Here is a 16727-nt window from a genome sequence, read left to right as displayed (position 1 = left end):
GCGCTGTTGTTGTCACAGCTTCGTGGATAATTTCCAACAATCTGTTGACGTCGCCAGACCCGGTGGCATCTCCTATTCGCTCGTCCAGCTTCTAGTGGTACTGTTTAGCAACTCCTTCAACTGACAAGCGTTCGATATTGAAACGCATCGTTATGTTGTTTCGTGAATTCGTGACGCTGGAAAGGCTCTCCCGAACTTTTGCAACTACAAGGTAGTGTTCCGAGTCAAGAGATATAAACGCCGGAAATCATCGCAACAACCTAAACGGAAGCTTGTGGTATGCTCTACAAGTCTTGCGAACATTGCGATTCGTTCCGTTTACGATTTGACCATGTTAAAGCGCTTCATCTTACCAACGTTTCCACCATGGACGTCTTAACTAGGGTGGAAACCCGATCAACAATGCATAACAAAATTATAACAAGGGGAGTTATTTATTTCAGAAAAATATTGTAACAAAATGTGTTATAAATTTGGCTGGTTAGTTGTTAAAATAACAAAAATTATATCAAAAATCCCTCTAGCCGTAACACAATTAAATCAGAGGTTGATACCTTCATATCAACATTATAACAAACGTTGATATAATTATCCTGTAAAAAATCTACTTTCAAGGTAATTGCCTACATCACGTATAAAAATCTGGTACGCTACAACGACGGATTTCCATCCATAATGTAGGCAATTAACTTTGTACTAGCTATTAATATCGAATATAGATTCAAGTTATACTATAGGTGATTACCTCCGCTTTTTTCCAATACAGTAGACGTTCGATAACTGCAAGACATTTTAACAATGCTTTTTAACTGCAATTCGATAGGTGCAACAATTTTGCAGTTATCGGACCGCTATCCGTCAAATCCGTTTTCGAAAAGCTCGTTTAGCGTTAAAACTTCATTCAGCGTGAGGGGAACGCGGATGGGGACTAGATGTTAAGAATTGATGTTTAAAATAATGAAATAGAATATGTGAACGAGATTTTGGGAATGCTTTTTAAAATTTAACAAATGAAGATGGTTTGCCGATGAAATAAAAGTTTATAAAAATTAATACACATTTATTTTAGCATTTATTAGCAAATTCAAATGAAATGAATACAAATGCACTTTAACAATTAGTGAAAGCAATAAAATTACTTGTTACGTTTATTCCACTCATTCTCCACCAGTTTGGATTGCAGTGATTTTAGTTTACAGGTGTCAGCAGGATCGTTTTCCTCAAATTTAAGGACCACGTCAAGTGATTTCAATGCGGTAGATAAATCTGGCATATCTGAAGCTGCTGAACATGATTTAGCTCCACCAGGAAACATATTCTCTTCTTCAAGCCCTCCTCTTCAAGCGGATCAAAATTATCGTTGAGTTTTAGCACCGAACCAATGATCTCTTCATCGGTGAAAACTTCACTCGTTGCCCATTCTGCATTACCGGGGCTGTCTCGTGTGGTACCTTGCAGCCAGTGGCGTACATCTTCTTCTGAAGTATGCGTTCCAGTATGCGGACAAGTGCAGATACTTCATTCCAACTTTCGTCTTTTTCGACTTCATCTTGTCAGCAATCCCAATTGTACCCAGGAAACTCATCAATAATTTTTTTTTCCACGAGTTCTTGATAGTGAAACAGCTGATTTCATTCCATGAATCGGCTAACCATTCAATACTCATCTGCAGTGACACAGATTTGAGACGCTCTTCTAGTTGTAGATCCGTATTTTCCATCACAAAGTATAGCATAAGTCTACGTTTATAGCGAATCTTGATAGCGTTGATGACAGCTTGATCCATCGGCTGACACTCACTGGTAATATTAGGAGGTAGATGAATAACTTGTATTCTACCATCATTGCTAACGAGAACATTGCCCCCTTCATGATGCGCAGTGCAATTATCCAGAACTAATAATGCTGTGGGTTCTATATTGCGCTGCATCCAAAAATCGCGAACAACTGGTACGAACTCGTCGTGGAACCATTCTTTAAAAAGGTTACGGGTCATCCAAGCCTTTTTCGAAAAATAGTATGAAACCGGCAAACTGGCTTCAAAATTTCTGGGAAAATCGCGCGGCTTGGCAGCTGTTCCGATGAACATAAGTTTCATTTCCATGGAGCCATCAATATTGGCGAACAGCATAAAAGTAAAGCGTGTTTTGTTCAATTTCCGACCACCAGCAACCTTCTCATCCCACAGAACAATGCTACGAGAGGCCATCAGTTTCGTAAACAATGCAGATTCATCAGCGTTGTACACTTGGCATTTCTGTAAACCCATTTCCAGGATCTTCGCCATCAAAACTGTTTTGAATTTCTATAAGCTGCCATGTCAGCGGACGCAGACCATGTCGTTGCTTGACCACCCATCCATCACTGGGCACAAAACTCTTACCAACATGTAGACCATGAGATTGTAACAAAGAAAACATTACCTCTGTTTTGGCCTTCAATATATCTGATGTTACGATAATGTTGTCCTCTCTTTGCTGAATCAACCATACGTAAATTGCTTCCTCTAGAGGTGGATACGACTGTTCTTTCAATGTTTTCCTGTCCTCGATTCCATGTTCTCTATATTTCTCCAGCTTTTCTCGTATTGCATCCTTGTGCTTTGCGTATCTGCACACTGATGACGTAGATATTCCATGGGCTCTGGCGACTGTTTCGAGGGTACTTGCGTCCGCCTCAGCTTCCTCAATTATTTGCACCTTTCTGGCCAAAATAAGGCTGGAAAGCTTCCGTTTCCCCTTGCTTTGCGACTGATCAATTGAAAAATCTATTTTCAAAATCGTAAGCTCATTAATAAGCATGATTACAGAAAAAGACCTTCTCTTCAATTATTATTTATTTATTCAGACTAAGGCCGAAGCGGCCTGTGCGGTATATAAGAGTCTTCTCCATTCGGCTCGGTCCATGGCTACACGTCGCCAACCACGCAGTCTACGGAGGGTCCGCAAGTCATCTTCCACCTGATCGATCCACCTTGCCCGCTGCGCACCTCGCCTTCTTGTGCCCGTCGGATCGTTGTCGAGAACCATTTTCACCGGGTTACTGTCCGACATTCTGGCTACGTGCCCGGCCCACCGCAGTCGTCCGATTTTCGCGGTGTGAACGATGGATGGTTCTCCCAACAGCTGATGCAACTCGTGGTTCATTCGCCTCCTCCACGTACCGTCCGCCATCTGCACCCCACCATAGATGGTGCGCAGCACTTTCCTTTCGAAAACTCCAAGTGCGCGTTGGTCCTCCACGAGCATCGTCCAGGTCTCGTGTCCGTAGAGGACTACCGGTCTAATGAGCGTTTTGTAGATTGTCAGTTTGGTACGGCGGCGAACTCTATTCGATCGGAGCGTCTTGCGGAGTCCAAAGTATGTACGATTTCCAGCCACTATACGTCTCCGAATTTCTCTGCTGGTATCATTTTCGGCAGTCACCAGTGAGCTCAAATACACAAATTCTTCTACCACCTCGATTTCGTCACCACCGATGCCAACTCGCGGTGGGTGGCTCACATTGTCTTCTCTTGAACCTCTTCCTATCATGTACTTCGTCTTCGACGTGTTGATGACTAGTCCGATCCGCTTGGCTTCCCTCTTCAGTCTGATGTAGGCTTCCTCCATCTTCTCAAAGTTACGTGCCATAATATATATGTCGTCGGCGAAGCTTATTGAAAATTGTACCACTCGTGTTAATCCCTGCTCTTCGTATTACCCCTTCCAAAGCGATGTTGGGTTTCTACGGGTTTCGAAGGGACTCGAGAATGCCCCTGAAACTCGAACTACGCACATCACCCGATCCATCGTCGCTTTGATCAACCGTGTCAGTTTATCCGGAAATCCGTGTTCGTGCATTAGCTGCCATAGCTGGTCCCGATCGATTGTATCATATGCGGCTTTGAAGTCGATGAATAGATGATGTGTGGACACGTTGTATTCGCGGCATTTCTGCAGTACTTGGCGAATGGCGAACACCTGGTCCGTGGTGGAGCGTTCCCCCAAAAATCCCGCCTGGTACTGCCCCACGAACTCCCTTGCAGTTGGTGCTAGTCGACGGCATAAAATTTGGGAGAGTATCTTGTAGGCGGCGTTCAGCAATGTGATTGCGCGGTAGTTGCTACAATCCAGCTTATCGCCCTTTTTGTAGATGGTACGCACGACACCATCCACTCCTGCGGCAAAACTTCCTCCTCCCAAATCTTGGTAATGACCCAGTGCAGCGCTCTAGCCAGTGCCTCACCACCGTGTTTAAATAGCTCTCCTGGTAGTTGGTCAACCCCAGGGGCTTTGTTGTTCTTCAGCCGGCCAATCTCCCCCTGGATTTCCTGGAGATTCGGAGCCGGTAAGATTAAGTCCTGCGCGCATTCTCCCAGGTCCATCACCATACCGCCATCTTCGTCTGCCACATCACCATTCAGGTGTTCTTCGTAGTGCTGCCGCCACCTTTGGATCACCTCACGCTCGTTTGTAAGAAGGTTCCCGTTTATGTCCTTACACATATCAGGCTGTGGCACGTAGCCCTTACGTGAACGGTTTAACTTCTCATAGAACTTTCGTGTGTTATTAGCGCGGTACAGTTGCTCCGTTTCTTCACGGTCTCGATCTTCCTGCTGGCGCTTTTTCCTCCGGAAAATCGAGTTTTGTCTGTTCCGCGCCTGTTTATATCGTGCCTCGTTCGCCCTCGTGCGGTGTTGCAGCAATCTCGCCCATGCTGCATTCTTCTATTCCACTAACTGCTCACATTCGCCGTCATACCAGTCGTTTCTCTGATCCGGGGGCACCGTGCCAAGTGCAGCGGTTGCGGTGCTACCAATGGCGGATCGAATATCTCTCCAGCCATCTTCAAGAGACGCTGCGCCTAGCTGCTCTTCCGTTGGGAGTGCCACTTCCAGCTGCTGCGCGTATTCTTGGGCTAGTCTACCGTCTTGTAGCCGCCCAATGTTAAGCCGCGGCGGACGACTCCGACGCGTGTTGTACACCGTCGAGAGTTTTGAGCGTAGGCATACTGCAACGAGGTAGTGGTCGGATTCAATATTCGCACTGCGGTAAGTGCGGACGTTCGTGATGTCGGAGAAGAATTTACCGTCGATTAGAACGTGGTCGATTTGGTTTTCCTTTTCTTGGTTAGGTGATCTCCATGTGGCCTTGTGGATATTTTTGCGGGGAAAGAAGGTGCTTCGGACTACCATTCCGCGGGAGGCTGCGAAGTTTATGCATCGTTGGCCGTTGTCATTCGATACGGTGTGCAGACTATCCGGTCCGATGACCGGTCTATACATTTCCTCCCTTCCTACCTGTGCGTTCATGTCACCGATGACGATTTTGACGTCCCGCAGTGGGCATCCATCGTATGTCTGCTCCAGCTGTGCGTAGAACACTTCTTTCTCGTCGTCGGGTCTCCCTTCGTGTGGGCAGTGCATGTTGATGACACTACAGTTGAAGAAACGGCCTTTAATCCTCAGCTTGCACATCCTTGCGTTGATTGGCTGCCACCCAATCACACGATGGCGCATCTTACCCAGCACTATGAAGCCGGTTCTCAGCTCGTTGGTGGTGCCACAGCTTTGGTAGAAGGTAGCCGCTCGATGCACGCTTTTCCACACTTTCTGTCCTGTCCAGCAAATCTCCTGCAGCGCCACGACGTCGAAGTTGCGGGGATGTAATTCATCGTAGATCATCCTGTCGCAACCTGCGAAACCTAGCGACTTGCAGTTCCATGTTCCAAGCTTCCAATCGTGATTAATTTTAATTCGTGGCATCTCTACAGCGGAGAGCCACTAAAATATAAATCAAAGCAGTCGTGGCACTTTGCCAGCAGTCAAAGACATGTTGTCAACCATCAGGGACTAGTAAGATAGTTTATCAGCCAACTCTCGCGTGCCTAGCAGCATGATAATATCCACAATTCCCATCAGCATTTGAGAAGGATTCTCATCAGAATCCGAGAGGAATTCCCATCAGAATTATCGAAGTATTTTAACCGGAATCCAGAATAATTCACACTGGATTTCTTTCGGTATCAATGAGGGATACCCTTGGAAATCTGTAACGATTTGTTTCGAAATCCCTCGACGAATTGCTTCGGAATTATTCGACGATTCACTTCAAAATTCTTCGATGATTTGCTTCGGTATCCCTCAAAGATTTTAACATCCCTGGAGGATTACCTTCGAAATCACTGGAGGATTTTTTACGGAATCCCTGGAGGATTCATTTGGAGCCCCTCGACAGATTGCTTCGGATTTCTTCGACGATTTGCTTCTACATCCCTGGAACATTCACGGATTTCCGACGGAATCTCTGTAACATTTTCGTTTTAACTCCTGGAACATTACCGTCGGAATTTTTGAATATTCCTGTCGGAGTTCCTGGAGGATTCCATTCGGAATCTTTAAAATATTTTCATTGGAATCCCTGGAACACTCGCAGAAACATTTCCGTTGGATTATCTGAAACATTCCCGCCCGAATCCCTGGAACATTCCCGTTCAAATTCTTGAAATATTCCCGTCGGAATTCCTGGAGAATATCTAGAAGATTATCATTGAAATTTCTGGGACATTCACGTCGGAATCTCTGGAAAATTTCCGTCGGAATCCCTGGAGAATGCCAATCGACATCCCTGGAGGTTGCCTTCGGTATGCTTGGAGGATTCCCGTCGAAATCTCTGGTGATTCCCGCCGGAATTCCAGGAACATTCCCGTCAGAATCACTAAGAGATTCTCATCCGTATCCCTGGATGAGTCTGCATTGTTATTTTCGTTTGAGATAGATAGAATATTTATGAAATATGCAAAAATAGCCACCGCCTATCGGTGGGAATCTGGCGATCCGTCACATATTGTCTTTTGAGAATGTCGTTGTAGCATTCATCGGCTGTAAAACAAACACACTTCGATACTGCGGGCTACAACAGAAACCACGTGCTTGATAAAAAACAATGTGGATGAGTATTATTAATCTGCAATTGCTTTAAGTAGTTGGACCGTACTTATCACATTATCACTAAGATAACTTAATGAGGTGGTAAAATGTTCGAGAATTTTTGAAAAAAAGCTGAGTCGTATGCCTTTTCGACATCCAAAAGCACCATGCCTCGCGTGCAGTTGTTGCGTATCTGCCGTACCAGACGTACGAGTTGATGGTCAGTAATAGCGCTGGAGTTTTCCAAGTGTTGTTCGATACGTTTTAGAAGCACTCATTCGAGCAGTTTGCTGAATGTGGGCAACAGAATTATTGGCCTATAGTTGGACGCGTTCGCGGAATACTTGTTTGGCTTCGGAATGTCAACTACAACAACATGTTTCGAATCGTTTGGAAAATGTCCAAGTATGATGCAAGCGGAGAAGATTTTGGCGAGCAGAATGTGCGCCTTTCCGCTGCTCGGCGGTAGGGGTGTAGGTGTGCAACTGGGTGTCTAAGTCCTGGATCGCTTTGATGATGTTATGATAACCTTCTTTTCCCACATAGTTTTTTTTTCTTCCTAAACAATGGAGGGGGAATCTGCTCATCAGACATCCTGGGTTGACCAGGAAGTGCGGGGTTAGGGATCACCGAGGGAGGCAGGACTACATCCCCGACCCGCTAAACCGTTTCCATTGCCGCCAAGCCCATAGTCCTTTCGGTACAACCAGAAAGTAATGCTTCAAAGGGAGGCCAGTGCTCAACGCACCCTCGAGGTTAGCTGCGTGTCCTTGCAGCACCGAACATCGTAACTCGCTTTTTTAAAAGAACACCATGGTATCGTTCCAGCGCGTTGCCGGCTTTCCAGGTGGCCTTACCACGCCCTATGTCCTCGGAAGGTGGGAAAGGTCGACTTCGCGCCTGCTTCCCTCTGCACGACTGGTATCAAAAATGATGATGCCGCGTGCACCCCAAATTGACCTTGCTGCGATAGGGCCTATTCGCCAGCACACAGAGCGACGCGGTGCCTACGCCTGCCCCAGCCTTGACGAGGACCCCTTTCCGTCCTCGGGCTCGGAACCCGCCCTGTTGACCGACGCCGCGAAAGCGACGATACCATGTTGTTCTTCGCGCGGCCACTTGTTCGATAAAAGGATCGAGTTCAACCACAGAGCATGACCATCGGTATGACCCATGAAGCCGACTCCGATCCCTTGAACCACCTCTTATTTGCGCCTGAACTAGCCATCCTTGAGTCCACGTGCCACCTTCTATGTAGCTCCGAGACGATTTGGGCGATAGCCGATAAAACGGCGTTCCAGCCAACTTCCTTTTTTACACATCCTCCGAACTAGGTTGTCCGGGGTAGTGTCCAGACCACATGTGGCAAGCATGTGGTCACGCATTGCGCGAAAACGTGAGCACACGAACAACACGTGTTCCGCCGTTTCCTCTAAACTTGCGCACACCAAACACTCGGGCGAGGCCGAGCAAGCCAGCTGCGTTACCTGCACTTTGATTTTGCAGCACGCTTAAACGCCGGGCACATCGAACCCCCCATGGGGTGCTTGCTGTTCACAGCTTTGATGGAACAAATCAAACAATTGGGAGGGTTCGTGCAGCATTGTGCCTTATGTCCCTCCAATCCGCAGCGTCGGCAGAGATTGCTTCTGTCAGGGCCTTTGCAGTCCCATTGCTTGTGCCCCGGTTCCAGGCACTTGAAGCAAACTTCGGGTTGCTCGTATATGCGCACAGGGCATACCGACCATCCCACTTTGACGCTCCCTAACTTGACTACCTTGGCGTCCGCTGCAGATAGCCGAACCAATGCTACCTGCGTCCCTGCCGGACCTTTCCGTAGCCGAACGGCTGCGGTGGGCGTCTCCACTTCACACTGTCGCCGCAGTGCCGTGACGAGCTCTTCGACTTCGGTGATCTCGTCCAGGTCTTTAACCCTTAGATTCACCTCCGTCGTGAGTGCCCTCACCTTGACCGTCTCGCCTAGGACTTCCTCCGCCAACTTCTTGTAGGCGGCGCCCTTTGCGAGACGCCCCGCTTCAGCTCGAGGATCATCTCGCCCATCCGGATACGTCTTATTCGACGTACATCGGCGCCGAGTTCACCGAGCTTGACGTCACTCCTCATCGCCTTCAAAACATCCGAGTACTTAGCCTCGTCCGCCGTGATGACTAGGCATCGCCCTGGAGCGATTGGCGCCTACCATAGACTTCTTGCTACCCTCATTCGCCTGGGCCTTCTTTTCGGCCCTTGACGTCTTCGGTTTCCTCTTGTTCTTGACCAGGGTCCAGGAGGCGTCATCCCCCTCTATTTCCCTGGTCTGGTGCGGCTGAGAACTTTCAGCCTGCCGTAACCTCTTGCCACCGTCTTTCCTGAGTGGACGGACCATTCCAGGTCCTTCCTCCCCCGGTTTTGGAGGTACCTGGCCGGGGTTCAGCTTCCCAGCCCCACTACCCTTGTTCGGGGTAGTAACCCCCCGCGTTTTGGAGCGGCCCCCCGGGAGCTCATCCCCTGGAGACTGTCTCCCCGTTTTTGTGTCTGCTCCGTTGGAGCAGTCACCCCAGACGTACCCGCAAATATTTGAGCCTCAGTCTAGGTAGACTTTGGTACCACCGTCTTCGCTGGCACGCCTTCGGTCGATTCGACCTTGCCCGAGTCCGCGAATCCTTGGGCCTCAGTCTGGGTAGACCTCGACTCCACCGATTTCACGGGTTTACCCTTGGCCGTCCCGACCGCCCTCTCCAGCTTGGCATCCAGCGTCGACTTTCGAAGTTTCTGCAAGCTCCTCTTGAGGTCCTTGCTGATATTATGCTTCAATGACGCAAAGTCGATGATGGCGTCCAGCTGTTCCGTCGCCACCTCGAAGGCCGAAAGCCCATCGCGTTTGCGGTTCATCGCCTCCACAAGCCATGGGCCGTCAATAACCCCTAACAGCGTTTTTCTAGCCGAGAGTAAGGTTGAGTGACCCACGCTGGCGCTGCGCACGAAGCTGCCGGCTATTGCCTCTGGCCTCCTAGGCGGAGACCTGAACAACCCACCTCTTGCGAAGGGGTTGTCGCCTACACTACTACCACTAATTGAATAATTGACTTGGTTTTCCATTTTGGTCCCACGAGTTGCTCGGGAAAAGAGGTCCACCACGCCAGAGCCCAGCATGACGCGGTAAGGGACAATTACTGTGGAGGGTGCCCAGGTACCCCACAGGCTCCGTTAAAGGCCTAGCTCATTATTTCACCCCTCGGCCATGCATCCCCTCGGCACGGGTCGCTTGACGCCTTGGGATTAGGGGTTAGGGACGATGGTCCCGGTCTAACTCGCAGTGGCCATGGGGAGGGGTCGTCAAGCCCTTGGACAAAGTCCCTGCTGTCCCCTGCTTTCCCACATAGTGTAGTTGTACAACCGTCATAATTACCTTCATTTCGCATTCGGTTTAAGCTATGCTGATTTTCAATATCAGCTCTCGTCTAATTGATAATCAAAATTGGAGGGACACGATTTTTTTTACCTTGAGCACCTTTTTTGTAATCGGACTTGGAATTAGAGTTGGCATTTCAGGTGCCATAGTCGTCGTGTTGTTACTGACTCTTACGTACGCCTCTTCAAGGCGGAGGGGTATATTTGGATCGTTGTTATCGATGTTGTGGTCGTGTGCAGGCTCTAAGCCGCGCTTCTGCCTTGTCTTGGAGTGGCCCCGGGAGGTCAACTGCGGCTTCACCGTGTGTAAATTGGATATATGCAGAATTGTGAAAATGGATAAACAAATGATTAATTTACATTAGAAATACTATAATAAGAGACCCGCAAAGACACCATCTTGTTTCAAATCGAACCGTCCAAAGCGGTACCAATTGGACTTGTTTACATTTTGCTTCCATAAGAAGCAAGCAAAAATGTCAAGTGCTGCCAGTATTATTTTCACGATTTCATGCATTTTCATACGTTGCCGTTTCGACAGTTTTTCACTCCGCCGGTCTCTGGTTATAGGGTTGCTAATTTACACGTGATGTGTTACAGCTAAATATCAAACAAACCTTAGCCTCATCCTTTTGACAATCCGTTCTGATAACTCAAGCAAGGGTTCATTCCTATTATAGAATAATATTATAATATACCTGTAACAGTTTCTGTAATAAAATATAATTAAATTTGAAGCCGGTTGTAAATCTAGCTTCTAGTTATCGCCCAATCAGTTTAGTTTCTTCAATAAGTAAACTGCTTGAAAACATTATTTTAAATAGATTGATGCTTTATGTTAATGAGACATCATTTTTTGCTGGTAAAGAGTTTGATTCGACGTAACAAATCGGAAGGATACACATAAAAGAAAGAATTGGACAGTGTTTGGCATAAAAGCTAAATTGTAAAATTGATTTATTTTACTTTTCCTCTGTACATGATATACAAAGGAAGCCAACTAAATAATAATATTACCTTACCGTTTTATTCCTAGCTCCTCAAAAACATAACCAATCATCCATCTATAGGTATTTTGAGCAAAGATAACTATCTACACAACACCACTCAACATGCTTCGAGCGGTCCTAACTGAGTTAAAAGACGACAAATCGCTGTCGTGTTGTAACCCACATGACTGCCTGGGCTTTTAACTATCTTTGCCGCATAAAACCAAGCGTGCAGCCATCACATGTCAGTTCTGACTGCAATGCTGCGGTTCGTACCCCTTCTTTTGCAATCTCCCCTGATCCAGGTTCGAATGTGCATTTTCCAGTCAATCACTTGTAGCTTCCGTGTCCGATGGGTCGGAAATATGTTTGAATGTTGGCTACAGAAAAACCATCATTTTAGTAATTGTTCAATGGAAGGGCAAAAAGAGCACTCTACCAAATTGTAGCTATTATTTCATTAGACTAGGCCTTTTATGTTGTTTGATGTACTCTAACGTAAACCACTCTATTCTTTTTCAGGCGTAAACTGAACGGCTATTCCAGTTTGGACTTTTTTATTATGCCTATATCTGACAAACCTCGACTAAATCATCCTTTGAAGTAAGTAATATTTAAGTAATCAGTTTTGAAGCACGAAGCCAATCCAACGCATCTTGCTATATTTTCTAGTGCCAAAAAACCAACCCCTATAACACCAAATCCGTGGGTAACGGGTGGTCCTCCCGGTGGAAAGGACGCCGTCCTGGTGTTCCGAACCAGCGCTCTGTCGCCGGTGAATTCCAGCACCGATGTATCCGAAAGCGGCACAGCAACGGGAGCATCCGATACGTCTGACGAAATTACTGCTCTAGCCGCTGCCTCGAGTTCAACGGGTAACTCGATTAAAGATCCTACCGGAACCCCTAGTGATAAGTTAGCCAATCACTCGAAAGTACTTGCATCACTGCCCAAAAATTTTAACGTTCAACGAAAATCAACTAGTATTAGTAGCACCACTAGCAACGACGAAGAGGAAGAGGATGATGAAGACGACGAGGATGAGGATGACGAGGACGAAGACGATGATGACGAGGCGGAAGGAGAAGCAGAAGCTGAGGAGGACGACAACGACGAAGCGGCCACTTCGCAGGACGAAGCCGGGCCGTCCGTTCCGACTACTGGTAACAGTAACAAACCCAAAAAGCGTCAACTTGAGTCGTCTTCCTCGTCTAGCTCGCTGAGCAACGCCTCAGTCACCGGTCAGGAAGGGGATGAGATCGAGCCGGATTTGCCTACGTCGAAATCGGAACCGTTGCTAGCCGTGGTGGAGAAAAAGATGTCCCGAAAGAATCAGGAGAACAAAGAAAATCAAAACGTAGTCAAAACGGAGATGCCGGCGGCGCAGTTGAACATCTTCTACAAGTTCATCAATACGGAAACGCGATTACTGCGGAAGATACTGAATGCTCATGGAATGGGCGAGAGTGGTTCCGATAGCAATGATTTCAACCTGCTGTGGACGGGAATACATCTGAAGCCGGATATCTTAAGAAATTTGGCGCCGTATCAGCGAGTTAATCATTTTCCTAGGTAAGTTTTTGTGAATATATTTTTCTAAAGTAATGTGACCAAAATTCCCGCGTTTCGCGGGAAGCTGCATTTTTCAACCTCCTTTTTACAAATTTTTTACAATATTCGTACAGCCTTACAAATATTTTTCCATTTTTTTGGGCCCAAAATCTATGCGAAATGCACTTTTGGAGGATTCATTTTCAAGCCATTGATGCAATCCAGATAGGCGTCCCGCGTTTCGCAGGACGCTTGCTGGTCACACTATTCTAAAGCTTACTTAAGGTTTCATAGATTTTGATTAATGTAAATTTCAATTCGTTCGAATTTACACGACAAACTCTTACGATATATTTTTTTATATTTCGAATCTTTGAGATACGAATTTGCTCAAGATTTTTTTTTTAGAATTTCCACGATAAATTATTTTGTATTTCCACAATCAATTCTTTCGAAGGTTCACGAGTTGTGTAATTTGTAATTTAATATTATTGGTACACGTGTCATTTATGAAAAAAAATCCTTTATCAGAGGCAAGGTCCATAAAGTACGTCTCGCAAAAATCGGCGATTTTCAATCCCCCTCCCCCCTTTGTCACACTTTTTGTATTGAACTTAAAATTTTTGTATGAATCGTCACACTGCTTGGAACCCCCTCTCCCCCTTAGAATGTGAATGGTTATAAACTCACTTAGAAACCTCTATTAAATTTTTATGAAAAATGTCATTTTTTCTACCACTATCATTCTACTGCGATATTCGTTAATTAGTGTTATTTTGAACTTCAGATCCTACGAACTAACGCGCAAAGATCGGCTCTACAAAAATATCGAAAGGATGCAGCATTTGCGGGGCTACAAGCATTTCGATATTGTACCGCAATCCTTTTTGCTGCCACAGGATTACAAAGAACTTATTGCTGCCCACAACAAATGTCGTGGTCCATGGATCGTCAAACCGGTTGCATCTAGTCGGGGTCGCGGAATTTTCATAGTCAACTCGGTAAGTTTGCAAATCAAAGCGAAATGCTTCGAGAATTACTTATTGTACATATTTTTATACAATTTTAGCCGGATCAGATAGCTTCGTACGAGCAAGTGGTGGTCGCCAAATACATTACCGATCCGCTCTGTATCGATGGTCACAAGTGCGACATCCGATTGTACGTAGCAGTGACATCTTTTGACCCGCTAATCATCTATCTCTACGAGGAAGGCTTGGTTCGCTTGGCCACGGTGAAGTATGATCGTGGTGCGGAAAATCTTTGGAACCCTTGCATGCATCTGTGTAACTATAGCATCAACAAGTATCACACGGATTACATCAAGTCGAACAATGCAGGCGATGAGGATGTGGGCCACAAGTGGACGTTGAGTGCCTTGCTGAGGCATTTGCGTAGTCAAGGGTGCAATACAGAGCAGCTGATGTTGAACATCGAGGATCTTATTATTAAGGCAATCTTTTCCTGCACGCAACCGATCGTTTCGGCTTGTCGAATGTTCGTGCCGCATGTCGGAAACTGTTTCGAACTGTATGGGTTCGATATACTGATAGATGACACGCTGAAACCGTGGTTATTGGAAATTAATCTCTCGCCTTCGCTTGGCTGTGATACTCCTTTAGATACAAAAGTAAAAGCTTGTTTGCTAACCGACCTGCTAACGATGGTAGGCATACCAGCGATTAGTCCGCTGCAGAAAGCATGTTACGATAGCAAAGGGCAGAAGATTAGGAATCTTTCGACGCCCTATCGGCGGGTAAACTCCGCAGATTTTGTGCATAGCACTGGGACCGGTGCGAAAAAAGACGGCTCTAATCAAGGGGATTCCAGTAGAAAACTCCAAACGACACTTAGTGCTTTAACGGCGGAAGAGCTAAAGATAGTACGCTTCGCGCGATCGCAGTATGAACGACGGGGAGGATTCGTACGAATCTTTCCTACCAGTGACAGTATGACTCGATATGCTTCTTTTATGGATCCGGTCACGGGAATCCCCACGTCTGCTGTTACGTCCTCTGGCAGTGGATCGTACCTGATGATCATTCCGCACAATTACAATCAAATGTTGCATACGCAAATGTTTCCGCAGGGCAGTGATTTGGAGAACCGAATAGTGCACCGTATTCAAAAGTATGAACGCGCACTAGAGAGTACGCTTCCGATAACCATCGGTCCGAAGCACACGACCCCGAAATGCGTCGACGAGGCCAAAAGATTGAGACTGCAGGTCAGAAAATTGATCGAGAATGGCCATGAGTTGAGCATTCTTCAAGCAAGACGTGCTTTTGGTCTATACTTGGAGTATATTCTCAAGCGTCTCTCCTCGGAACCGAAACATAGCCATGAGGAGTTGGTGATGAAGTTTCTGTACAGAGTGGGGGCTCATATGAAAACTCCGTTCTTTTTCCGAAATTTCGGAAACAAAGCACTGGGTAAGGACCGAGGAGCGATGGTTGCAAAACAGCTCGGAGACTACCTACACTTGTACAATAAGGAAACGGAGGCGTTTGTGGATACATTCGACATGGTCGGCATGGTGCCTATCAAGCTTTTTGACGATTTCCTGATGCAGGCCAGTGAGGTGGACGTGGAATCGGTGCTCACTCTCCACACGAACCTAACTCAAACCATGCCGTTCCTGTACAGTGGGTGCTCGTCTAGTATTCCGCCAGCACCGCCCATTCCGGTGGGGGCGCATGGTTTTCTCAAGGCACTGCCGTGCATGGCACCCGGTGGCGCAAACAAAGAACTGATTCGCTTGGACCCCTACTACAAGAGCAGTGAGGTACGGACAAGCCGAACCGGACTCACGACGGCCGGTGGGCGAGCTGAATTGCGGGGCGATAGGAGCCTGCGCCTGTCGCCGATGAAGAAAAAACCGCCGGTGGGAAATATGGTCAAATCTTCGCGGGAAAGAGACCAACGATCGAACTGGCTGTACTGAAATGGGTGTTTCGCGAAGAGCAAGAGTAACAGAAGCAATTGCGGCCATTAAGATGTGTTCTGAATTATGTTGTGCATGAAATTGTCTGTTTTCAAATTTTTATTTTATACGCGCTAAAGGTGCACTACCTTTGGTATTTTTAGATGTATTGAATTTAATTGTGTTATGAAGTATTTGATGCGATCTGCATGCGATGTTTGGGTTTACTTATTTGGCATTTTTTGGTAGCTTCTGCTCCAGTTCTTATATTCCTGGTTTGAACTTTTTGAAGTTAATCTCGGCAACTAAGTTGAATCCACCGATCTAAAACTACTTTCTTCCAAACTTTTTAATCCAAAAGTTATTTTCATAATAGGTACTATTTATTTATGCTAGCTAGAATCCTTAAATAATAAATATTTATTTATTTATGTCAATCACGCATGTACCCCCGTTCTAAAATAATTACTAAATCAACTTTAATTCTTTCTGCTTGTGTCTCTGTCGGCGCACATGTATTAATTTAACCTGGAAAAATATGGTCTAATCTACTTTGGCCAGAAGATGTGTATTCATGAATATAAGAAATCTAATGCGACTCGCTCGACTACAGTTAGGTCTCTCCCGTCACTTCTAAAAAAAATTAAATGGTCATTGTCTTATATAAGTGGCACGATAAACTTTGACTCATTTTGGAAAATGTCCATTCCGTAGGTCCTCCGGATTGTGGCCGATGTGACCGAACTGAACCCAAATGGATTAGGAACTTTAAAAAACAATATTCCCATCATTGCTTTATAAAATCATGAAGTTTGTGTGACCTGTTTTGACCTATTTTGACTGAAATTTATAGATGGCCACTTTTCCGGGGACGATTGACCCCAACGGAATTTGAAATAATTCTTGGACCATGGTACGGTTACTAATTGGGAATCAGATATGA

The 16727-nt window shown here is 46.1% G+C and overlaps 1 protein-coding gene across 10 annotated transcripts in view; it reads left to right on the top strand.

Annotated features, from left to right (window-relative positions):
* The window catches only part of LOC134205097 (tubulin polyglutamylase TTLL5), a 138459-nt gene extending 122238 nt beyond the window's left edge, over positions 1 to 16221 (top strand). For all 10 annotated transcript variants that reach the window (XM_062680014.1, XM_062680011.1, XM_062680015.1 and 7 more), the window contains 4 exons: positions 11833 to 11913; positions 11983 to 12882; positions 13649 to 13862; positions 13931 to 16221. In XM_062680014.1, coding sequence (XP_062535998.1) covers positions 11873 to 11913; positions 11983 to 12882; positions 13649 to 13862; positions 13931 to 15805 — 3030 coding nt within the window. In that variant the 5' untranslated portion in view covers positions 11833 to 11872 and the 3' untranslated portion in view covers positions 15806 to 16221. The remainder of the gene's footprint in view (positions 1 to 11832; positions 11914 to 11982; positions 12883 to 13648; positions 13863 to 13930) is intronic.
* Positions 16222 to 16727: the final 506 nt, after the last annotated feature.

The sequence above is a fragment of the Armigeres subalbatus genome, chromosome 1, assembly GCF_024139115.2.
Source record: "Armigeres subalbatus isolate Guangzhou_Male chromosome 1, GZ_Asu_2, whole genome shotgun sequence".
NCBI classification, from domain to species: domain Eukaryota; kingdom Metazoa; phylum Arthropoda; class Insecta; order Diptera; family Culicidae; genus Armigeres; species Armigeres subalbatus.
Note: the sequence above shows the minus strand (reverse complement) of the source record. Positions and strands in the feature narration are given on the sequence as shown.